The sequence below is a fragment of the Mixophyes fleayi genome, chromosome 1 (assembly GCF_038048845.1).
Source record: "Mixophyes fleayi isolate aMixFle1 chromosome 1, aMixFle1.hap1, whole genome shotgun sequence".
NCBI classification, from domain to species: Eukaryota; Metazoa; Chordata; class Amphibia; order Anura; family Limnodynastidae; genus Mixophyes; species Mixophyes fleayi.
The window spans coordinates 317,623,286-317,649,932 of NC_134402.1; the positions used below are offsets into that span (position 1 = coordinate 317,623,286).

At 39.2% G+C, this 26,647-nt stretch overlaps 1 protein-coding gene across 1 annotated transcript in view; it reads left to right on the forward strand.

The window, feature by feature from the left end:
* Window positions 1-26,647, forward strand: part of LOC142152885 (cytosolic phospholipase A2 gamma-like) — a 208,483-nt gene that overhangs the window by 135,654 nt on the left and 46,182 nt on the right. The window contains exons 8-11 of the mRNA XM_075210016.1: window positions 734-848; window positions 17,442-17,587; window positions 23,206-23,404; window positions 24,535-24,643. Of these exons, the coding sequence (XP_075066117.1) occupies window positions 734-848; window positions 17,442-17,587; window positions 23,206-23,404; window positions 24,535-24,643 (569 nt within the window). The remainder of the gene's footprint in view (window positions 1-733; window positions 849-17,441; window positions 17,588-23,205; window positions 23,405-24,534; window positions 24,644-26,647) is intronic.

Genomic DNA, 26,647 nt, shown 5'->3' on the forward strand with positions numbered 1-26,647 from the left:
CCGCTGTCAAATGATGCATTTGCGTCATTACGTCACAGGGGGCGGGTTCAAAATGACGCAATATTTAGCGCCCCGCCACCTCACGCCCACCTCCAGTGGCAGGCTCCCGGAAGCGAGCTGCAGAAAGTTGGTAAGTATGTGGTTCTTTCACATTTAATAAATGGCCCTGTTCCCCAAACCAGCTCAGACATTAAATTAATAGCATTCCCATTTAACTAATAGCCTTCATTAGATCAACCAGCCCCAACATTATATTATTAACACCCTAACTGTGCGTGCTCTGCACTTCTTGTTTATAGAGAAGGGGAACATCAGTGTTCAAGTTGTCTTCTGATAAGTTTTCATGTTGTGTAACAGGTCTCACAGCAGGAAGCTTAGGAAAAAAGGGAGACACTGAAAGGAAAGAAAAGCAGACTGGACAGGGAAAATTATTTGCAATTCTAGAATTTGTTGGCTTAACAAAAGGTGCTTTACATATTGCTATAGTATCACATTGAGAGACTGCTGATTTATTAGGATCCTTTAAGGGACTAAAATAGGTATAAGACTAAATAATATACTAATTTGTGAATGCTGCTGTATCATAAAAACGACCTGGAAGCAAAGCAAATGGTTACACATACACAACTGATTATCCAACTAGACTGTGCTACATTGACATGTATAGAAGTAACTTACCAGCAATAATCTATTTTACATCTTTAATTATTATTGTTATATTCTCATTTTTAAGGAATACAGAAGTTCCTCATGCACTTAACAGATCAGAAGGGGAAAGATCATCTATTAAAGCAAGGCAGAAAAAAGTGTCAGCGGCCCTTCAGAAACTTGGTATTAATGCTACAAAGGTAAACATCATGAGTTGTTATCTTACAATTGCTATCAACTGTTTTCACTAGAACAAAAAATAATTCATTGCAATAGAACATACACTATATGGACAAAAGTATTTGGCCACACCTGTTAATTATTGAATTGAGGTGTTTCAATCAGACCAGTAGCCAGTGGTCTGTAAAATCATACATCTAGCCAAGCAGTCTCCATTTGCAAACATTTGTAATACAAATTGGGTCGTTCTGAAGAGCTCAGCGACTTCAAGCGTGGTACTGTGATAGGATCCCACATTTGCAATAAGACGGTTTATGAAATTTCATCCCTGCTGGATATTTCACGGTCAACTGTAAGTGATATTATTAGAAAGTGGAAGAGCTTAGGAACAACTGCAATTCAGCCACAAAGCAGAAGGCCACGTAAAATCACAGAGCTGGGTCAATGGCTGCTAAGGCGCATTGTGTGCAATAGTCGCCAACAATCTCTTGATTCCATAGCTGAAGAGTTCCGAACTCCCACTGGCATTAATGTAAGCACAAAAACTGCATCTGGAACTTAATGGAATGGGTTTCCATGGCTGTGCAAGCCGCACACCACCAAGACAAGCGTCAGATGGAGTGGTGTAAAGCACCCCGACACTAGACTGTGGAGCAGTGGAAACGTGTTCTGTGGAGTGATGAATCACATTTCTCTGTTTGGCAGTCAGATGAGCGAGTCTGGGTTTGACAGATGCCAGGAGAACGTTACCTGTCTGGCTGCATTATGTCAACTGTGAAGTTTGGAAGAGGGATAATGGTATGGGGCTGTTTTTTTAAGGGTTTAGGCTAGGCCCTTTATCTCCAGTGAAGGGCAATCTTAATGCTTCAGCATACCAAGTCATTTTGGACAATGCTTTCAGCTTTGTGGTAACAGTTTGGGGAAGGTACTTTTCTATTCCAACATGACTGTACCCCAGTGCACAAAGCAAGGACTACAAAGATATGGTTTGATGATTTTGGTGTGGAAGAACTTGACTGACTCGCACAGAGATCTGACCTCAACCCCATCAAACACCTTTGGCATGAACTGTAACGGAGATTGCGAGCAAGGCCTTTTCGTCTAACATCAGTGTCTGACCTCGTATATGCTCTACAGAATGAATGGGTACAAATTCCCACAAAAACACTCCAGCATCTTGTGGAAAGCCTTCCAAGAAGAGTGGAAGCTGTTATCGCTGCAAAAGGGGGACCAACTCCATATTAAAGTATATTTATTTGAATACAATATCATTACAGTCCCTGTTTGTGTAATGGTCAAGTGTCCGACTACTTTTGTCCATATAGTGTGTGTGTGGGTGTATATATTTATATTTTTTCCAATATATATTAGGGGATAACTATATCAGTGTCAGATGTTTACTATTATATGTTTTGCAGTGTTTTTTTACTAACAGGAAATATTATTATTAATTGTATTCTTCTTATTCATTTTATTGCAATTGTTTTCCCAAATTTTTCAATTTTATGGGGGAGTACACAATGAGAAAAAGGTAGGGTTTGGAGGGGGAATACACTTTGTAAATCAGTAGTATAATACACAGTACAATACAGTGTGATAAAATCAAACCATTAAGTGTCAAATGTTGTGGTAGCCTTAAGAATGTATTAAATTTGTATGGGGGGGATGTAAGGGGGCATGTTCGTAAGGGAGTGCAGGAGATGGGGAATCTAGGTTGGTTCTGTTATCTCCCTTTATTTAGTAGACTTTATGGGGGGGGCCCATGTGGTCGTCTATTATTCTCATTATGTTTTAAAAACACTATCTGCCAGATCTTGTTAATCACCGCTCACAGCTGAGTCGTTTTTAGTTTGTTTCAAATTAGCGGCGACAAAACACATTTTGCTGCGTTAAGAATATGGCCCACCAATGCACCTGTACATTTTAGGTGTGTCTGGAGAGGAACGGTGTAGAAGGGTATATGAAAAAATGAGCTTCTGGCCAGAAAGCAAATAAACTCTAGAGTTTATCCAAAATAGATATCCAGCCGCACTCGCAGCCCTTTACACTGTTTCCAGATATCGAAATCACATGATGTGGTTGTCATGTGACATTTAATAGTCCCGGTCATCTACACGCTTCTGATGCAAGTGCGGCTGGATACCCATTTTGGATATTTATTCTATGGAGCGAAGATACTCCTTCTACATATACTCTCCAACTCAGGAAGCTTACTGGGACTTTGCTGGAAACATCTTTAAAACTGCCTTTGCCGCAAGAGGTAAATAATATCAGCATCTTCATTCTGAAAGATTGATGCGTTTACAATTTTTATTGATTCCTATACATATTTTTTAATAGTGGCTTAAAATATAGCCCTTTTTGGGTTTTCCATACATACCAAGTGAACATTAATTTAGTTACAGTTGTTACTTTGTTTTTATTTTTCCATGTTATCTTAATTTTTTTTTTGATTCACTCGAGTTTATTTACTTTCTGGCCAGAAACTCCTTTTTTGCTGATTTAAATACACTTTTACCTTGCAAGTCATATTTTTGTCCATTGTACACGTATATATGTGTGTGTGTATATGTATATATATATATATGTGTGTATATATATATATATATATATAAACAAACAGATATATAAAATGGCGCTCACAACCACAACGTAGTCACAATATTGTAGTATAATAAGCAGCAGAAAAGTTCCAGATGTATAAATAGCTCAAGTGTGAGCGGCAGCCACGATATCCTGTAGCCAGATGGTTAATCCGGAAATGAAGACATTGTAACAGAAGACAGGCAGGGCGCCTCAATCTGTATTACCACTTGTATAGTATAGATGGATATAATATCATGCGTACCATAAGGTATTGGTAGGTTGTCTGCTGTTCTCCTGCTCCTGATGAAGTCCCGTTTTACCGGGACGAAACGCGTTGAGCCTACTACCTTTAACATCTATCTGCACTCCTTGATGTAAGTGCATATATTTATTTTTTAATAAAGCGCTATTGTACTTTTTACACCTCCTTTCTTGTCATTATTGCTGCCAATGACTGAGATTTGAAGAGAGGGACTATACAACTGATCCTCCTAAGGATTGATTTTGTGCCAATTTGAAGAGACCATCTGGTACGCAGTTTATATTTTTATACCCTTTTTTGGGCTGGTACACACGGGTGTCCTATATATCATAATTGTTGATTTTTGGGCATATGTGTTTCTGCACGATAAGGAAGTCCCATAGGTGGTGTATATTCCACAGGTGGTGTGATTACACATCCTGACAATACTACTCTATGTTATATTCTGTTTTCTGCATTGTCCATTATTTCACCTACTGGGAGGAACAATTTATGAAGAGGATCCTCCTTCTCTGATTAGACGACCTACCAATACCTTATGGTACGCATGATATATCCATCTATACTATACAAGTGGTAATACACATTGAGGCGCCCTGCCTGTCTTCTGTTACAGTGTGTGTATGTGTATATATATATATATATATATATATATATATATATATATATATATATATATATATATATTTATATACTCATTGCATACTTCTGTTTTTTACCACTCTGATGTTCGCCTGTATAAGGTACAGAGTCGTACTCTTTTGCCTCTTACCTGACCAGACAAATCTAATGATTTGGCGTTAACATTTTCAGTGCAGAGGAAGGGACCTAAATCGGGAGTTTTTGGAATAAATATAGAATTCTAAGTAATATGTTCATTTTAATTGCTGCTATTCTCCCTATCCACAAGATAAATGGTATATCCCAGTTATTAAAGTCTTTCTTTAATGGTTTAATAAAAGGTGGGAAATTTGCATCCTAGTGCTGGGTATAGTGTCCAGGTACTTAATTTTATCTGATTTGCCACCTAAAGTTGTAGTGTTGATTGAGTAACTTTTGTGTATGTAGAGTAGGTTGAAAGAAAGGATTTCGGATTTGTTGTGTTAATTTTAAAATTGTAAAGTTCTCCATATGTGCGGCGTTCAGTACATAGAAAAGATAATGAGGTGCCTGGGTTCATTGGTGTCAATCGAACATCATCCACATGCATGGATAATTTAAATTCTTGTGTGTTAGCTTGTATGCCCATAACATTTAGGATTTTTGTGAATTCTAGACACCAATGGTTCCATACTGAGGTCAAAGAGGAGGGGAGTGGGTACAAGGAGCAGCCTTGCCTGTTACCATTTGCAGTAAGGAAGGGCATAGAGGCTTCTCCATTAGCAAGTTATGAGGCAGTCGGATTGTGGTAGAGTGATGCAATGCCACATAAGAAGCGTCCCTGGAAACACATTTCCTTAAGTGTGAATCTGATAAAAGGCAGGAAAACTCTGTTAAATGTCTTTTCAGCATCTAGAGACCCAACCAGAGCAGGACTCAATTGTTCATTGGCTGCAAAGATTAAGTTTATTGCTTTCCTGGTGTCTGCCACTTGACGGCACAGAATTAAGCCCACTTGATTTGGGTGCATCAATGCTGAAATATTAGAAGTCTGTTCGCTAGCAACTTGGCAAACTGCTTCAGATCCTCATTCAAGAGCAATATTGTCCTATAGTTGGCACATAGACTGGGGTCAAAGCCATCGTTTGGAATAACATTGATATCTGCTCTGGTGGTGTCTCTCAAATTTCTTGCCCCTTAAAAAAGCGTTGAACAAGGATAAGAGCATAGGCAACAGGGCCTTTTTTTTTTTTTTTTTTTTATAGTAGGACGCTGCATTCTAACGTGTCTGCTGGATTTCTTCCTCTGTGATTTCTTTGTTTAAGACAGTTGCTTGTGCATCTGAAAAGCACAGGTGTGTAAGAAGTCTAATTTTGTTTTGTTTTTTTGTTTTTGTTTTTTTGTGCTATTGTAGAGTGATCTGTGGGTGAAGAAGGCAAGTGTAAATTATAAAGAGTGGCATAATATGTTTTGATTTGATGCCTTTTTATTGGATATAATTCCATCACGTGTGTTTGTTCATTTATTTGCGAGCTAAGATTGTGTCTGCCTTGTCCCCCAATTTAGCACCCGCTGGCATTGCTGATTCAATGTCGACATTTTGACTGTCGGCAATCACAATGTCTTGAGTCATTGTGAAATTACCAATATATCTTAGCCCCACCTCAAAGCGAGAAGTGGCAAAGTACAGCAACGATAACTATAATAAAAAGATTACAATGTTACAATGAAATAGCTCACAGGTGCAAAGAGGGACAAAGCTAGCACCTGCTTTACTTTAAGTTATTCTGGTCAGCAAAGGCATAATCTACCCATAGAGGAGACAACAAGAGCCCAAACAAATCAGACAGAGTAATAATATTGTATTACAAATGTCAGATAGTTGACACAGGGACTGAATGGAGTTCCTTCAACTATGGGACCAGATGACCTACAGTCTCGACGGTATTGCAGAGTTCAGTGGGGTTGTGAAGGTAGAAGATGTTGAAGCAAGACCAAGGCCAGTCCTTGTTCCTTTTTTTTGATCTTGTGGGATTGACCCTCATGTATCACCAAGAAATGGAAAGAAATAGTTCTTCCAAGTATTTAGGAAGGGTCTCAGTGTTTTCAGGAATGTTTTGCATGCAAATGTTATAACACAGTGATCTATTTTCCAGATCTTCCCATTTGATCTGTAAAAGATTACATCCCTGCACGAACTTCCCTCTGTTAGGATTCAACAAATTATTCGAAGTGGCATATGTCATCAACCTTTTGTTCCAATTCAGCTGTCCTGGTACCCAAAGTGACAAGTTCTTGTGTAAACTTTGCAATAAGTATCTTTTTTTTTTTTTTTTTTTTTTTTTCTTGTTTGACTCGCCACACTTCAGATTGAATAGTATCTTTGATGTTTCCTAATTTGGTCTCTTCTTGATCTGAATCAGAGGGGGAAAGTGACTAGATTCCTTTGATTGGTCTTCCTTATAGGTTTAGTGAAAATATTGGCAGTGTCACGTCTGCGGGATGGTCACAGCGTCTAGTCCAGTGAAAGTCTCCTCTCTAGAGTAAGATACGGTAAAGAGCGGTGGTTGCAAAAAGGTTCCTATAAATTGTTACTGCCTTTTAATGATCATAAGGCCAAGAATCCACTGATGTTACCACGATTTATATTATCATTACGAAAGTGGTCAGGGTGTGAAACTTTCACCAATAGATGGCAGAATTTAAACAGTCGGAAATTTAACAGACTTTAAATGTGTGTAAAAAAAATTATTGTGTCTGTCTCAACAGATATAAACTAATGTCACACAGTGTGCAGAAAATGTTTGTAGTACTTTGAAAGTTGATAGAATAAAAAATGTAGAAGTGGACAGTCACAGTATTAGAAACTTTGTGGCCCCACCTGTGATTAAGGGCTCTGTCTTTTTAGGCGGATGCCTGGACAATATAAGTGGCAACATAGAAGAGGCTATTGTTGTTTCAGATCCTTAAATCTATCCCTTTGTAGAGTGAATGGCCGATCAGTATAGTGCAATGATATACCCCTAACACCTTGGTTAAGGACTTATACCTGGGAGCTCACTGCCAGGGATACACTCGCTGTGTGTCTGGTGGTTGACAATTATTAGCTCGGCCCATTAGTAAGCAGGTAGGTGACATTGGTGATCTATCAGTATTGGGTGTATGTAGGCTAGGTTAGCTTAGCAGCTACTGAGACATCTGGTACAGATTCCGAGATTGTCCCAGCTTGAGGTAGTGGATGGTGAGGGTGCCAAAATAATGCAGCTTTGTCACCTGTTTAGAGCGCAGTTCATCTCCGGTTTCAGCAGGGAGCCCATCTCTGGCTAGGTAGGTACAGACAAGTCCGAGGGCCTAGGAGAGAGCCAAAGTAGGGTCCCCAAAATACAATGTTCCAGGGAAATTTCCATTTTCAGGGGATTTGTTTGCCTATAAGTTTGTCTGGCCTGTGTTGAGATCTCTCTAGGTTGCAAGCAGAGAGTTTGGAATAGGGCCTGCGATTGCGGTGACATGGGTCTCAGATTCGATCAGGTGTGCTGTAGAGCCCAATACTGGTGGACTAAGCTGTATTGTGGGTAAGGATAACCTGATGTCAAGTGGTTTTCCAAGCTTGTACTTGAGAGCTACTAAAATAAGCATCTAACCAGTATGGCTGCCAAGGCAGGCACTGAGAGATAATAATATTTGTCAATTAATAGTGATAACTGCATGAGTCAATTAGTCCATCTTGGCAAGTCTCAAAAAAATGCAATTGATGGCAGTATCATGGTATGATTTGTGTTTGTGGTAAGCATTGGATGAAGCAACCATTGCATGTCGCATGGTATTTGAACATCCCTGCCATTAAGAAAATCCTTTCATGGCAGCAGTGTACCCATTTTCCAATGGAATTTTTCAGAAATGGCTGGCGAAGTTCTGGAATGGTTCCACATACAGTACATCAGTGATTTCCGTGCAATGCATTCACCAGACCTCAAACCAGAAGAGAGATCCAACATTAGCTAATTTTTAAACTAAGATGACGCTTGTTAGAAAGGACATAGGACACCATCCCTTTGCCACACATTTGACACCATGGGTTCATGTCACAAAGAATTGTCTGCTCTCAGTGCAATGGCAGTATAGCTAGTTATAGGGTATAAACTGTAGACTTTTTGTTCCTAATCATTTAAAAGTGGCTAGCTGGTGAGTTAATGGATACCTTTCCTACACACTTTTTTAAAAAGAAACGGGCCATTTGATATGATCCTTTTAGAGATGTATTTTTTGCCCTTTTTCAAAGTCCCTACAGGTCATTTAAGAGAGCAAAAAAGCACTTTGTGAGGCAATGTGCCTATTTTTGTGCAAATGTGCTAATTTATACAATTTTATTTATTTATTTTTTAAATGAGATTCAAAGGATGTAGAGGGCATTGAAGGTGTTCTCCTCCTAAAGTGTATTCCAGATACATTTTCTACTAGAGTCTAGGAACATTTTCAAACTATTCTGTGGAATAATCATCTAATTTTCGCTGTGGAATTTTGCAGTTATCCAGCGGAATTTGCCCAAAAATATTCCATGTGGAATACCTGCTATAATTTTTGATCTGTCTGGACAGTTCCACTAACTTCTGACATGAGAAGAAGCAGATTTAAACAGACAGACCGCGATGGAGAGACAAGTAAGGAGAAAGTGTGTGAGACAGCGGGAGGAGTGAAAGAGAGGTGGGAAGGGGGAGACAAAGGCAGGTGGAAAGAGAAAAAAATGCCCATAAAGATTCAAAAAGAGTCTGGACGAGAAGATCAGTGTGAGATGGGCAGAGGTAGAAGAAGAATTAGAGATGGATTAAGAACAGAGGGCGACAGAAGTGGTGGAAACTCCACTATAGCTGTATCCTTTATCAAGAACATAAAACATCTTTACACCATCTGATTACATTTTAATTTCTCTTTCACATGGTAGCACAACTGTCGCCATATGTTTTGTATTAGTTTTCCAGATGCTAAGGCTTGGTTTTCTGAAAACAGAGCCCACCCGAACTTAGGGGATCCGAGTAAGCTTGCGAGCCGGCTCGTTACTTTCGCACGTCCTGGGATCTGAATCTAGGCAAAACGTCATTGTTGCAGTGTCGGATATCGTGGGTTTTGGATTCCATAAGTACCTCCCTCCTCAGGAGATCCAGCGCCATTGCTCACACAGAAACAGGGGTAGCAGTGTTCTAGTCACTCTCCAATGACATTGCTCAGTGCCATTGCTCATACAGAAACAGGAGGGGTAGCAGTATTCTTGTCACTTGACAAAAATTGACTGGACATTATTGGAAATTAATCTTATTGAGGTTGATAATAATGTCGGGATTAAAAAGAGCCAAATTATGGGATTTTAGGGGGGAAAAAAATCGGGAACCAAAACGCACGAACGCGGTTTTGCCAAACCAAAACACGAAATTGATCCAGATCCAGATCACGGGGGTCAGTGAACATCTCTAATTATTTCAATTCGATTAGAAAATTAAATAGTCTATATCTTGCCACAGCTTTAATTTTTCTATGGCTAAAACAGCAATTACTGTCAAATCCAGTGGTAGTTGCCTCTTTGGCCTCTATCAACATAGACATAGACATTACTTATGATATCAGGGTGTTCTGTAACTGAAGCACAGTATACGGGGTCTGCAAACTATTGAAACCCAGTAATGTGTCTCCCTTGTGTAACAATCTAGTGCACACCCACATATGTCACATTTGACTACATCAGTTGAAATTAATGAACCCCATTTGTGTATGAATGAATATAGTTCTTGCCAATATCTCCAGCAAAGGGGAGAAGCATTTGGAAATATTTTATTCACTCAAACTGGAACTAGATTTTAAGTACCAATGGTGTAGAAGTTCATTCAAGTTTTATTGATGGATGTTGAAACTTCACACCATTTGTCTCATTTAGATTCATGGGGGGTGTATTTGGGTCATATTAGAAATAAGCATTGAATAGTAAAAACAAATGAGACCCTTTAATAAGAGAATCTCCTCTAGACCAGTAACTTCCTCCAAGCACTATTGTCTAAGGAATCGATCAGAAGATGCTTGGTAAAAATGCCTTCTCTGCAAATATTGATAGAAGACCATTGGAGAGATTGTATGGATCCTGCAGATTTGGATTATACCCAGCTTGGTTAAGTCATTTATGAATATAATGTTGGCTTTAAGCCAGTGCGTGAATGGGGATGTAATAAGACCTGGGGGTAAATGTATCGCGCTGAGAGTTTTTTGGCGGGTTTTAAAAGTGGAGATGTTGCCTATAGCAACCAATCGGATTCTAGCTATCATTTTGTAGAATGTACTAAATAAATGACAGCTAGAATCTGATTGGTTTTTCAAACCCACCGGAAAACTCTCCGCTTGATACATTGATTCCTTGGTGTGAAGCCTTAATTATGCCAGAGAGGTATAAGAGGAGATGGAAGAGGAGATAGGTTTTATGCTCTATTATTATGTATTTCTCTCAATTTGTTCAGACTGATCACTGAGTGGGAGTGAGTCACTGGGAGCCAACGGGGGCAAGTTAGCAATAGGGATGAACTTGTCTTCAATAGCCACCGAGAATTGTAACCCAGTGGAAAAATACCACTTTACATAGTGTATCTATTGTGCAGCATAAAATTATTTCTTCAAGCTTGTGACACCTACAACCAGTACTAGATGCTGAATCCTATACCTTATTAATCAGTCTCTGGGGTTAAGATCTCCATAAGAAATACTGTTGACACAGGAAATATTAAAGTATCAACAATATAAATATTAATTTGGAATCTTTTCAATACTTAAGACACTGCCTTTGATATTTCACCCTTGGTTCCAGTATAAACAGACAAAAATTTTCAATGTCCCAGGGGACTCCGGTGTGGGATCTGCCATATCATTGACTGTATACATCCCCTGGGTATATTTTCATCTTGCTATGACTCCCTATAACTCTGAAGCCTTCATTAATCTGACATTTTCTAATTCAGGCTATAAGATATGTCTGCTTTTAATTATTTTCTCTACTGTTTCTTCAATCTGGCATTATAGGTACAGTGAGTTTAATTGAATGATAATCCGACTATTTTCCACCATGCACTTCCTATAATCCAAACTTAAATTTCCTCCATATTTTTCAAAAATTAAACACCATGCTTTCGACTGTATTTGCTTCTAAAAATACTTTAAGACCACAATTAATACAAATGTTTGCTTTTCTACAGAGAAAATGCAGTGCTATAGCATGTATCTGTTTGTTTGAAAACTTTCACAGAGATTTGCTTCAGTGATGACGTGAGGGCCTAAATAAAATATTGAACAGATAAATAGAAATAATTTATATTTCCCCTCAGATACAAGTATTTGAAAGCATTTGGTCAGTTAGTCAGTGGGAGGTAATTTATGTTAAGTAGACATTCTTTCAGGAAGTTAATTTAACATATGCAGATCACAAATCCTACATGTAGTTTTCCTGCTTAGAGTAGACTATCTAATTAAGGCATTTTAAAAATAGAGTAATTTCTAGGTGAGAACCGTGCAAAAGATTAAGGGTGATTATGCAGGTATATAAGAAATATTAACTTCAAAGAGCATGCCATCATGTTTCATATATTGGGATATTAGTTTTCCACTCTGTACTTAGGGGCAGAAACCGCACAAGGGTTGTGAAGTATAGATACCAACTGAAGAGGAAAACCACAGTAAACGCATATCTTTTGGAATAATTAATATTGTTGTAATTCCATCATATTTGATATGTAAATGTGCCGGAGGTTATGACTGTTTAATTGAAGTGGAGTTATGTTTCTAGGATATGTCTGAGAAAAGTTATGGAAGGTCAAAACTTTTGGGTTATTTTTGGACAAGCGATATTTGACACCTAGGAGATGTTTTCTCCCCTACATTAGCATATACATTGCCCCTCTGAACGACCCACACAGTTCAACCTGCTTAAATTGCCCTCTCAAGCACTATGATGGTCAGTTCTTGGGGCTCACTCTACTTAAAGGACTGTCCATTGCATTCTGCTTTGCCCCAGGCAAAGTTTTATTCTCTTTCCCATTTGTTTTTCCAAATGTACTATTGCATTGTTTTTTGTTTGTCACTTGTCATATGTTCTCTATTTTTAATTATAGCCAAATGCCTTGTTCCTTTTGTGTTATAAATCTAAAATGTAATAAGTTTTGTCCTTGATACTCTAACAAATCCATTAGCTTTTTATAAAGAAGATTTGTGTACATTGCAAGCCTGTGTGAAATAAGGAGCAGTACCAGTTATGATAGTATATTGGGTTCCTCTTGCCCTTATTCTATAGGTGGTGACAGATCATAGGTGTGTATGGGTGTAATAGCAATGTTTGGTGGCTATTCAGCAAATTTATAACCTGTGTGATAGGTGAGTGAAAGATTGAGTGCTGTAATTGTGTGTAACCCCATACAATAAACATTCACGTCAAGTGCGCTTTGAGATCATTTGTGAAGTTACTCCACTGCTGACCAGGGTCTTATTAAGGATTCTGGCCACCCTAGGCTAATACACCCATAGTGGCCCTCCCCTCCCCTCCCCTCGCCCAACCAATGTTTTTAATGTTTGTATTCAGCAACAAGCTAAACATCCTATGGCACATGCACAGCAACCAATTAATGCACATAGGTGGCTATATGTTAACTTTCAGCATATCATGTAAGACATACTTTATATCTGATTATATCTAATTAATGAATATTCCGGCATATAGGAATGTTCTGTAGCATTCAATTTAGACTGATTTGTGCCGTTCTTACCTGTTCTGGCAGCTTTGAGTTCCTGCTGTTCTCTCTTGCTGTTCTTGTAACATTGTTGTCTGGTGGCTGGCTTCTGGAAAGTTGGAGACCTTTTTTTTTGGAAACCTGCAAAAATTTGTAGTATAATGCACAATGTTAACAAACCCTCAATAACTGACTCTTTTGGTCTGTTAAACTTAATCCTAGCACAGGCATATATAGACAATAAAATAGTTTTGGTAGAATGTTGAGTAAGAACAGGGTGTATTTTGGCAATGTTTTTAAGGTGGAATCAACAGGACTGGCAGAGAGTCTGGATGTGAGGAATAAAGCAGAGGGCGGAGTCAAGTGTGACTAAAAGGTAGTGGACTTGGGAGACTGAGGAAATTGTGGTGTTATTGACAGTGAGGAGATTTGAGGGCAGGTGGTAACTTTGGCAGGAGGGCTGATGAGCTCTATTATGGATATATTGACCTTTAGGTAGCATTGGGACATCCATGTGGAGATAGCAGAAAGACAGTTGGTTACACACCTGAGTGGTCAGGGAAAGAGATATAGATTTGGGTGTCATCAGCGTAGGGGTGGTATTGGAGGCCGAATGAGCGAATTAGTGCCCCAAAGGAAGAGGTGTATAATGAAAAAAGTAAAGGGCCAAGATAGGTGGTAACAGATAGTGGGAATGGAGGGGAGGATGTGCCAGAGGTAGAAACACTTAAGGAGTGGTTCGATAAGTTGGAAGTGAACCAGGAAAGAACTGTGTCACGAAGGCCAATGGAGTGAAGGGTGAGCAGAGAGGTCCAGGAGAATGAGTATGGAGAAATTACACTTAGATTTTGCAGTAAGTAAATCATTGGTCACTTTTGTGAGAGCGGTTTCAGTGGAATGTTGGGGGTGGAAGCATGATTGCAGAGAGTTGAGAATGGAATGAGGAGAGAAAGTGAGACAGGAGTTTGTACACTAAATGCTGAAGTACTTTGGAGGCAAAGGGGAGGAGAGAAATAGGGCAGTAGTTGGAGAGAGAGGCTGGATCAAGAGATGGTTTCTTTAGAATAGATGAGATGAGCGCATGTTTGAAGAAGGATGGAAATGTGCCAGTGGAGAGAGACAGGTTGAAGAGGTGAGTTAGAGGTGGTCATGCAGTGGAGAAGAGAATGCGGAAAAGATAGGAGGGAATAGGATCAAGTGGACAAGTTGTAGGGTGAGTTGATAAAATGAGTGCAGAGACTTCAGTTACTGGAGAAAATGAATTAAGGGTGGTTTGGGGAGTGTAAGTAAATGTCGGTAGAGTGAATGGAATTTGACAAGAGGAAATATATCGTCTAGTGGTGTCAATTTTGTCTTTAAAATAGGTGGCAAAATCATGGGCTGTGAGGGAGGAAGAGGTGCAGGTGGACAAAGAAGTGAGTTTAAGCTGGCAAAGAGGCAACATGGGTTAGAAGACTGGGTGGATATTAGAAATTTCTAAGAATGCTTGCTTGGTAACTTCCCTTTACAATGCAGCGCCGCTTGAAATTTTATCGCGGAAGAGGCTGAACACGCGGGTGTTGAAGAACCCGCAGATTGATACATTTACCCCATGGTGTTCCATAGTGCACAGGAGAAGGAAAGAGAGGGTATTGGAGATATTTGGATACGGTTGGCAGAATTGGAGGTACGGGATGGATGGATGGAATGGTTTGGGGAGGAGCGTGGGCAGATAATGGGGATTGTACTGGGCCCAGGATTAGGTGAGATCACCAGCAGCCATGAGAAGTAGGGTGAGAAAGAGGATATGCGAGGAGGATTTGTGAGTGATCTACAATATATTCATAAACTTGAGGAGATCCAGACACTTTTACAAAGGATATGCGCTCTACACATATGCTGTTTAGATGCCTTACAACATTTGGCCTGCATGAATCTCATAAAAGCTAATAGTAGTACCCAACTCACTAGTACCCTTTCTTGGCTAGCTTGCCAAACTGTAGGAAACTTGAATTGACTTGACATTTGAATGAGCTCTTTCATGAAGTTTATTTCTTCTGAGGCATAGCCACAGCAGAGTATAAGCAATTAAAGCAGTAGGACGTTGGCATATAAGTTGGTTGATGAAATGAACACCAATAGCCACATCCTACTAGCTTCTTATAATTTCTAAAATAAATGTCAAAATAGAAAAAATGCCAAGTGCTGTCTATTTTATAGAATAGAATCTGTTGAAGTGAGGTGCCGCCCTTTGGGAACTGAATGTTTTTACACAATTATTCCTGAGGAAGCCTCAGTTTATGAGGGGAAACGCATTGTATTTATACACTTTAACTCCAATACTATCACTCGCTATTACCCGGAGAGCTGAAGGATTTGCTGGCATTGCCCGACTAGGAAAGGATTTCCTCCACAATCAAAGCTGAACCAAAAATCTAAGCCCAGGTTCCCCGACGGATAAAGGAAGACAGGACACGCATGCGCAAAAGGAGGTTCCTGCGCACAAGACACCGCAGCCAGAGCTCTCGCTGTGGGGAACAGGACGGACATCGCGAGGAATCACTGAACTTTATCTCACAAACTAAGTTTGCATATGAGCATTTACTATTGGGGCACGGCTGCAATCGCAAATAGAACCCACTGTGACTGTATTATCATTGGCTCTTACAACTTAAACAGTACAGAGAATATTATGATCATCAGGAACATATGCTCATTATAAATTTTAACCAACAGGTTTAATTGGAACCTAATATACTGATGTTTAATTTTACTCTGGCCAGAGAAATTACATGTATATGTATTTTAAATTAAAATATTGTATAAAAGTACATTCTAATAGTGGCAGATTATTTTTGGAGTGGTGGAGCGCCTTCTATTGTTCCACTCCAAAATAAATGTGTCTATGCAATTTTACAACATCATTGTGGAGTGATGTGATTGGTTTACCTACTATCTTTTAAGTTTCATATTTATTAAGATTAAGCAATTAATTGCTAGAGCAAATCTCAGTTCAGTGTTCAATATCGATAAGCTGGTGGACAAAACAATAAATAACCAGTAATAACCAAGGTCAGTTGTATGCATTTAAGCTGCTTTATATATTACTCTTGCGATGTTGATGTGCTAGTCCTCCTCCTACTGCAACAAGAGCTCAATGTGGAATGATTTTTCCAAAATGTGAATTTATAAATATAATGGACATTGTTCATTCTGTGGAATGGAAAAGCAAGGGAAGAATGTAAGTAAGAACCTCACTGCAAATTAGCATGTTCACATAATGATAGCAATGATCTCACAATAATAAATCAACCCTAATGTGATTGGTAAGGAAATATCAATAAACTAATCCTAATGTTCTATATAGGCTATCTAAACAAAGACTGAGTTAATGTTCCTGTTATACCCAGATAGTATGGAAATATTCTGTCACTTAGGTGTAACACAGTCTCTGTGATGCTTTATAGTAACTCTCCGCTGTATAGACCATAAATGAAATGGTGGTACTCACTAACTCCAGTCCGCACTCGTATCCAGTTCATGGTCATTATATCATAGAGTTCTCCAAAGCAAAGGGTCACACTTAAAATGTATGAAAACATGAATAACCAGTGCTAGTAATACTAGTACAAACAAATTGATCAATTTTATTAATTTGAGAGACTGTGCCTGGCCTAGTGCCCCAGGAGTCCATAGCTTGGTATAATCTCTGGGTTTCATTACCTGGGTATATACCTACCCAATCGCACCAATGCTAACGTTGCACACAAAGGTAATCAGACTTCTATTACAAGGCAGTTTCAAAGGGTTGGGTATGCAATGGTGACATTTAACATGTTGACATTCACAATGTCTACACTATAAGGTTGAATAAGTTAAAAGGTAGACGTCAGAATGTTGACATGTTCATTAGGTCAACAGTTTAAAACCTGTAGACATTTTACAAGTCTACATTTTAAAGTTGACTGTCAAAATGTCGACATAAGCAAGTAGATTTAAAATGGTAATAGCGAAAGCAAAAAAATTGGAACTAAATGTAAAAAAAAAAAAAAAGTGTAATTTTTCTCCCCCCCCCTCCAAACAGCTTAACGCCTCTAGTGCTGCCAGCCTAGACTAGTACTAGCAAAATTGTGGGCTCCTGACAATTTTACAAATACATAGCTGCTTTTTTATTCCCAATTATTCATTTGTTATAGAACACTTAACATTCTGAACACATCACTTCTCTGGTTTCCAAAAGTGTCTTTCTGACTCCAATAATTGGTATATGTCTGCAATCTGATTCAATTTTACTACTTTATGATGATGTTTGTTCAGGAAGTAACTTAAAGTGATTCTGCTAAGTTACAATATGTAGTTTATATGTAGAATAATGTATATTAACACAAACTTTTTATTTTCTTTCTTTGTGCCATTATAAATATTTTATTTTGCTGTAGGATAAAGAGCCTCCCATAATTGCAATTTTGGCATCTGGCGGTGGAGTTCGTGCCATGGTTGGTCTTCTGGGTACCCTTGCTGAACTGGCCAAAGAAGATCTCTTGGATGCTATTACATATGTTTGTGGAGTCTCTGGATCAACCTGGTATGCCTGTTTTTCATTGTAGTAGCAACTTGACTGTATTACTAATTATTATGTATACAGATATGCTATGAATTATACAATCAGACAAGCACGTACCTTTTTGGAGTAGGTGGGAAATTATGTACGCAATGAAAATCATACTTCCGTATGTAGATTGTCACATCCTGTGAGGTTAACAACTTAAAGACTAGTACTTAAGTCAGAAGCTCCAGTATGTGTGTATGGATGCTTATCTGATATACTTATATGCTTAGTGGATATACAAGAATTTGACATGTGTTGGTACTCCATCCCAAAATGGAATTGCTGTGTTTGTATGCAACCGAAGAATGCAAAAAAACCCCATGTTTTTATACATCAAGTTGCATACAAAAGGGGTAATGCAGCCTGATAGACAAGATAGACTGATGTTGTTTTAATAAAAGCTGTCTGTATCAAAATATATATATATATATATATATGAAATTCACCTCCACATAATTTTATCCCTTTATAAAGTAAATGGAATACCTCTCTTCTTTATTTCGTAAACAGCCAATCAGAAGTGACTAGGTAGTGTTACTGATATTTATTATTATCATTGCATTTATTTCTACCAGCCCCCACTAGAAATACTCTTCCTGACAGACATATCTTTGTCAGCCTCCACAACTAATTTGGCTAGATTTACATTAACATTCCCTTACTGTACTTGGTCCACACTTGCCTGACCTTTTACTCCCCCATACACCAACGCAATATGTAAGGAGTTGTGGATCGAAATTATGCAAAAAAACTTTTTTCTTGCGCATCCGGGGTATGAAAATGCATATCTTGCGCTTAAAAAGAGACGCGAAAGAAACCTCATCCCATCGGAACATTTATGCTCTTATTCACCGAGATCCATCAGCTGGCCAGACCACGCCCTAAAAATATGACACTTAAGATTGTCATTGAATGTCAATGGTCTTAACCTCAAAAACATACCATAATGAAGTAAACGTTTAAACGTCTCAAAGCTCACATAGCTCTTTTACAAGAAACCCATTTCATGCACACCCATCTCAATCTAGCTGGCAAACATTTCCCACAAACTTTCTACTCGACTTCTAATGAAGACGAAGGGTACAGCTATCTTACTACATAACACAATCCCATTTACTCCAGAAACCACTATTTCTGATGATGAAGGGAGATTTATTATAGTATTTGGAACAATCCGCCAAGAACACCTCACAATAGCTTCTGTCTATGCCCCCAACGCAGGACAGAGTTCCTTCTTTACCAATATTTTCATAACATTCTCCAAAGTTGCTAAAGGTAGAATCCTAATTGGTTGAGATTTTAATGTGGTACTGGACCCTACCCTTGATCGTTCCCCCTTCCACAATGCCAAATCCTAATACACAGAAATATTTGCGCTAACTCATCTTCTCTTTACAGCAATACAACCTATATGATTTATTACCAGACCATGTCCTTCTTAAAAAAAAAAAAAAAAGAGCGGGAACAGATTATCCAAGAGATCCAGGAGTACAGAGAACACAATTCTTCTGCAGAGATTGCCCCTTTGATAATATGGGAAGCTCATAAAGCCACCATCAGGGGTTCTCTTATATCCCTATATAGTAGTGAAAAGAAAAAACTGAAAGTGTAAAATCTCCGACCTCGAATCAGCCATAATTGATATTCATCAACGCTCTCCAAAAAGAAAGATCTATCATGCACTTCTAGCGCTTCGCGCAGAGCTTAATCAACTTCTCTCAACAAAAGTGGCCTCCACCCTCCTTTGGCTGCGCCAACACTATTATGAATGGGGTGACAAAGCAGATTCCATCTTAGCTCAAAAATTGAAAACAAAAAGAACCCGAACAGAGTGATATCTATCCAAGACTCGAAGGGACACCGTATCTATGACTAACAAAAAAATGCAAACCAATTTCACACCTATTACACTAACCTATACAAAAAGATGAAGTTCCCCATATACAACTTAGTGATCAAATCAAACAAGACTTTCCCACTCTCAACTAGCGTCCCTTAATACTGAAGTCACTGCAGAGGAATTGAAGCTCACAATTAAATCTCTCAAGAACTCATCGGCCCCGGGCCCAGATGGATTCCCAGCCATTTATTATAAAAAGTTTCTCTCTCCCCTTACACCCCTCCTCCTAGATCTTTTCAACTTTATCCTTCGAGGCAAAAAGTTTGATGGGACCACCACCAGAGCTGAAGTAGTGGTCATATCCAAAGAGGGGCGAGACCTACTCTTATGCTCCAATTAGTGACTTACTCATCTCACTTCTTAATGTCGACCTCAAGTTCTTTGCAAAACTACTAGTGAATAGACTAGCATTGGTCATTCTAACCTTGGTACACCTAAACCAAGTTGGGGTCATATCTAGCTGCCAAGCAGGAGATAACAGCCACAAGGTAATAGATCTAATCCATGCAGTCAACAAATCTTCGGCCTCCGCTCTGGTGCTGGACCTCAATGCTGAGAAGGCATTGGATTGCGTAGCCTGGCCCTTCATGCGTGATAGCGTTATAGAGATGAGCTTCACTGGCCCCTTCCTTAGAGGTATCTCCGCCCTTAATAATAATCCCACAGCGTCTATCCTTGCAAACAGTTGCATATCACCCTTTCTTCATATAAAGAATGGCACCAGACAGGGGTGCCTCCTGTCTCCTCTCCTATTTGCACTTACAATGGAATCACTATTGGCCATCCTTCGCAACCACCAATCTATAACAGATATCGAGGTGGGGCCCTATGACTATAAATTGGCCCTCTATGCTGATGACATCCTACTTACACTGACCAGCCCACAAAAATTGATTCCATTAGCCTTGGAAGTGACTACTGAATATGGTAAAGTTTTGTCACAAATTGCACCAGCTAACCTGTATTTTGGTCACTGTTCTTACCTGTTTACCTTGGTTCTCACTCCCTGCATTCACTTGCTGGTCTGAACTGAGCATGCACACACCTGGTCTTTTCAAACTTCCTGCATTTTCTTGATTGGCTAATTGCCTGTCAGCTCTGTCTATTTAAAGCACCTGCTTCTCAGCTTCTCTACTAATGTTCTAGATCTTAAGGTCTCCTTACCTGTTAGGACGCCGTTCTCTCTGGCTCCCGTCTGCACATTGGTATCCTGTGTTACCTGTTCCACTATCAAGACCTGCGGTATTGTTCCAGGGACCTCGTGACTCATAATAAGTCCTGTTCTCAGCTATTTGCTTTCTAAAGACCTCAACGCTTCGGTTCACTGCCATTCACCTGAATCTTTTGCATTTATCATCCAGCAGTCCTGCTCCACTCTACGGTTTCATCTTGCCCTGCTCTAATACCCTTTAGAGGACCGTGACCTGCGGCTAGAGAGCAGCTAAGTCCTTATTCCCTTGCGGGGATCCCTGGTGAATATCTCTCTACCATTAGATTCCACACCTCTCTTGGAGTAAGTCTATCTAGAGCTGGCCTTCGAGGCCTACTCCAAACACAGGCTCCGTGACAACTTTGTTTTTTCAGTGTTAATTTTAAAATTTCAGAGGCTCTTCCTCTCAACATCTCTCTGCCCTTTCTACAAACCCTAAAAGTAAACCTTCAATTTCACTAGAAAGATAAATTCCAAGGAATTTTAATTTTTGGGGTTGCCATGACTGTGTATACCATGCAAACTTTTCCTCACTGATAGATGCCCTCAAAAAAGATTTACATTTATGGGCTTCCCAAAATATTTCTTGGATTGGTAGAATAACAGCAGTAAAAAATTAACTTGCTCCCCAGACTCGTCTACCTTTTCCAAACCTTTCCAATTAGACTTCCCTCCACAGTTCTCAAAGATCTACAAAGCAATATTACTAATTTTGTTTGGGCATCCAAGAGCCCTATAGTCTGAGTCATTAAGGAAAGTAAGGCAAAAAAAGTAAATGTTCTCCGGGAGAAACCATGTTACAATTCAAGGGGTGCAAATTAGTTTATTATTTTGCACATAAATTAAATACTGGCTGTTTTATCATACAGCACACAAATACTTGATAGTTTTTTTATTTTTACACTGAAATTTAAAGTTGATCTAGGACATGCCCTACCCCAACTATAAATATGTCCCAACATTTTAAATTTACCTCCCCCTCCAATGCAACAGGGTCTTACCCAGTTGCAAAGTTACTTTTCTTTTATGCTTTGCTCTCCTTAATGACTTAGGCCCCTATAGTCCGCCTAAAAGATATATACAGAAATCCAAGAGACGGAGACCTAGGCCTTCCCGGTCTCTATAAATATTATCTAGCCGCTCACCTCATACAGGCGATATTAACTCCCTCTCACTCACATACCAAATTGTGGGTAGACATAGAGGGTCATCTACTTCACGTGCACTTCCCCATCTCTGTATTCTGGATCCCCAGAGTTCTCTACTCTCTAAGATCGCTTTAAGATACCAACATCAGCTTTTTAACAATATCTACAGATTCGCCATTTTTATCACGGCAAAAGAAAATGCAAAATCCCTCAACCCCCCCCACCTTCCTAGCTCGAATCCTTTTGTCTTGGTAGGTCTCCCTCCAGAGGCTTAATTTCAACATTCTATTCACTCTTTATTTAGTATAGTCAACCTACTAAAGAGAGAAATGTGCTTAGATGGGAGGAGGACATGGGGGAGGTTCTTGGCACAGAAGATTGGACCAGAGGCCGTAAAGCTGTTGCTAAAAGCTCAGTTTGTACACAACTGAAAGAAAACTCTCGCAAACTCCTATTCAGATGGTACCTACTGTAGTACCCACAAGACTCAGAGCCATCTACCCTAATGTTTCTACCTCATGCTGGAGACGATGTGGGGGGGAGGCACCCTGGCCCACATATGGTGGACATTACATTTTTAGAAAGCAGTACGTCATCTTATTGAAAAGATTACTTGCGTCCGACTCCCTGACGATATTTCCTTTTACTTTCTCCCACGCACAGTCCGTGATACTTCGGAACAAACACAAAAGTTGATTGGACACATTCCTGTAGTGGCAAGATGCCTAATCTTCCAATTAAGGGAGAAGACCTACCCACTCTTCAAACACTCATTACGAAAATTTGGCAAACACATAAAATGGAACATATCACCAGTATTTTTCATAACCGTCCCGTACAGTTTTTCTCCACCCGGACCTCCTATTTCACAACAGATCTATAGCATAAGCCACACTCCTAACTCCTTTATAAACTTTACAGTTTCCATCCCCCTACTACCCTTTACTCACAACCCCCAGTCCTACTCCTTTCTCTCTCATTTCCTTCAATTACCCACTGTTACTCCTCGCCTCTTAGGACCCTCGCCCAAAGGACCTCATTCTTCTCTTTACTATATTGTTTACTATATATATATATATATATATATATATATATATATATGTGTGTGTGTGTGTGTGTGTGCGAATGATGTTTATAAACAAAATATTTATTAGTAGATTACCATTGGTCCCGATTTGTACACCCCCTTCTTCCTTCCCTTTTATTTAAAAAAAAAAAAAAAAAAATGTCCAACTCTAGATGAGCCCCAATGTCCTTTTTTAAAAGCTTTTAATACAATTTTCCAACAAAAAATACATGTGAGTTATTACACGTTTCCTTTACCCTATCCTTTCAGGTGTATGTCCTCTCTGTATAATAATGACAAATGGTCGTCATGCATGTCAGAGATGGAATGTCTGATATCTGATCGTCTAACCAAGTCAACATGGAACAGTAACAAGGCATGGGAGAAGCTAAAAGAGACATTTTCCACGGAAATACACTCGCTGACTAATTTTTGGGCTTATGTGGTGGTTCATAAAATCATTAATGAAGTAAGTATTTACGGACACCACTTGTGCAAAAATGCCCATCATAGTACAAAATAACACTCTTTTTTACACTATTAATGGTGTATTTTACAGGTTTTTTTTTCATATCATTATGTGTAATATTTATATTTGTATAATTAACTAGTATGTATAATTTGTTAGTGATATCAAATATATTGCAAGTAAAAATGTGATATTAAGACATGTAGTCAGGAACACACGCCCTAATTTTTTCTTGCAATTATTGACTTGTATGTACCATGGGTTGCAAGAAGATTTCGGCCTACACTTGTACCAACCTGAAGCTCATAGTTTTTATTTATAGAACATCCCCTTTATTTAGGGCTCCTGGTTTTTCCAGGACAATTCTGCTTTTCATATAAAACATTTTATAACTCCATCATACATCCCAACTTTCAAACATGCAAAATTGGGATAAAACAAACCACACCCCTGATCCAACTCTAACTGTCCACTTTGGGATGAAACTCTGCTAATTTTTGCGCAAGGCCCAACCTTTCAGGGTCCACTCTTCAGACCCCAACAAAATGGTAGTGTGGCATAACTTTTATGGACGCAAGCATATTCTAGTTCTAAATTATTGTGCCATTTGATATAGTAAATTTGCAAATCATCAATTTACTTAGCTTAATGAATATCTGTAGACTATTGCCATACACTGCTAACCATTAGGTTGGAACATATTGATATATTTTCCAGAACACCTCATTCTTAAAATGTAGCAAAATATCCCAAGCACTTTTATTTAGACATTTTAGCTTACCTCACTGTCTACTATAACTTCCTGTGAACCACTGAATCCACATGCTTTCTGTCTGTTATGGTGGTATAGCTCTGGCAGTCACAAAATAGGTCTGTGTAGCATTATTATTATTATGGCCACATTTAAAATAATTTTTTACTGCCTTCCTACAACATGCTTACCAGCTAAGATCCCAGCCAATTGACAGTAAATAGGAGATGGTAGTCCAAAATGTTAAACTTGATATCCTTGTGATATCTGCTCCCTTCCAGGTATTTGTGTAAAATACACAGCAGTCAAAGTAACTATTTTACTACTAACAGTGCATACCTATTACAAGCTGATCATACTCTCATTGTACCTTTTTCAGATTAATGAGAAAACTCTGTCCGATCACCAGGCATCCTGTGAGAGTGGAGAAAACCCTTATCCAGTCTACTCTGCTGTGGAAAAGGGGCATTTAAATACAAATAAGCCAGGTGAGGTCAAGAAAATTGCTGATGACATTGGCCAAACATAGGGAAAACTGATAAAGTGTAAATATGGGATTTTTAAACATTTGTTAAATTATTTTTTCAGAGTCCAGTGGGGGGCACTGGAAACACTGGGGAATAGAAGTTGCACTGGAGCTTGGGTACTTTGGCTCCAAAAGTTCAAATTCCCGCTTTTCTATACCCCAGTAGTTTGTTAAAAAGAAAATACTGATGATTTCAGGAAAGCCCCATCAACAGAACCAGGATAATTTGATCAATGTTTTTACAAAAGAATAACAGGAAATAGAACCTTAACAAGGAGAACTAGAAAGAACAAAGTAGTGGTGAACAGCTCCTTACATCCAAAGCTGGCATCTTTGGATGCAAAATCGTTGAATTTGTAAAACTTGTGACTGTAAGTGAACCGAAGACCAGGGGGGGCGACCGACGCAACTGCTCAGCCAAGAACACATGCCAATCCACCCAGGACACACCCACTGATCTGGTGGAATGTACAATCACATTTTCTGGAACCGGCTATCTTGAACAATTGTAAACCGGATGAATTACAGAAGTAATACACTTGCAATGGTCTGCTTGGACATTGGAGAACATCTATTGTGGGCATCAGAGAACCAAAAGGTCATCCGTCCTGTGCACTTCAAGGGCTAGATTTACTAAGCTGCGGGTTTGAAAAAGTGGGGATGTTGCCTATAGCAACCAATCAGATTCTAGCTGTCATTTTGTAGAAAGTACTAAATAAATGACAGCTAGAATCTGATTGGTTGCTATAGGCAACATCCCCATATTTTCAAACCCGCAGCTTAGTAAATCTAGCCCCAAGTGTTCAATGGACATAGGTTTTTGAGGTCCTCACAATGTTCAGAGAATGAAGAGAGATTTTCTTCCAGAGATCTGCTACAGTCTAAGGTCCAAATCACAATGTGCTTATTAAGGTGGAACTTAGAGACCACTTTGGGTTGAAACAAGGGTTTAGTTCAAAGAATAGCCCTGTCAAGATGAGAGATGAAAACCTACAAGACAGAGCCCACTGCTGCAAAACTTTCCTGTCTTCCAAGTATGGAATTTTTAATTACATCGAATGTAAGGATTTTAAGGGAGGTTTCTGAAAGGCTGTTGGCACCATGATGAGATCCAATTAAGCTATTATGGGAACTATGGAGGCTGGATATGCATCATTCTGTGAAGTGAAAGTCTGCACTTCTGGTAAAAGGGCCAGTTTTCACTGAAAGAAGACAGCTCCTTGAGAGGTCAGGTTTCAACCCTCTAAGTCTAAAGCCCATATCCAGACCCTCCTGCTAGAACAGTTGTAAATGGGCCAACCAAAAAAGAAGGGGTAGGAATCCACCTTGTGATAATTCCTGGATTAAACTGGCTTCCTAGCTTTTAGCATGGTGTGAACCACGCTGTCAGAGAGACCCTTGGCTCTAAGGATCATGACTTCAGCTACCACACTGTTAAAAGCCAGCCAAGTTGAACCTATGTGACAAAAGGGCACCTGCCTTAAGAGTGCTTGTTTTAATTGCATATGCCATAATCAGCCCTCTGTATTGCTGGGATTGTCCCATGTCACACAATCGTCTCAACCAGTCCATTACCACCAGCCTGGTGGCACCAGGATCACCCAAACATCCCTTTTTTTCACCTTCTTTAGCACCTACAAAACCATTGCCACAGGAGAGAACCGGAAAATCAGGTGGAAAGTTCCAAGGTACTGACAATACAACAATATCTGCAAATACCTTGCATTTCAGATGGGCAGCCATCACTGCCATGATGTTTATGAACAATCGTGGTGCTGGTGTGAGGCTGAAAAGTAAAACAAGAAATTCTAAAATTAAGGGACTGAATGGCAAAACTTAGAAGGAACTGGTGTCCTTCCAAGACCGGAATATGCAAGTATGCATCCTTGATGTCTATGAGTTCATTCTTTTCCATGTTGTTAATGACAGACCTCAAGGATGCAATCCAGAATATGGTCCTCAAAGC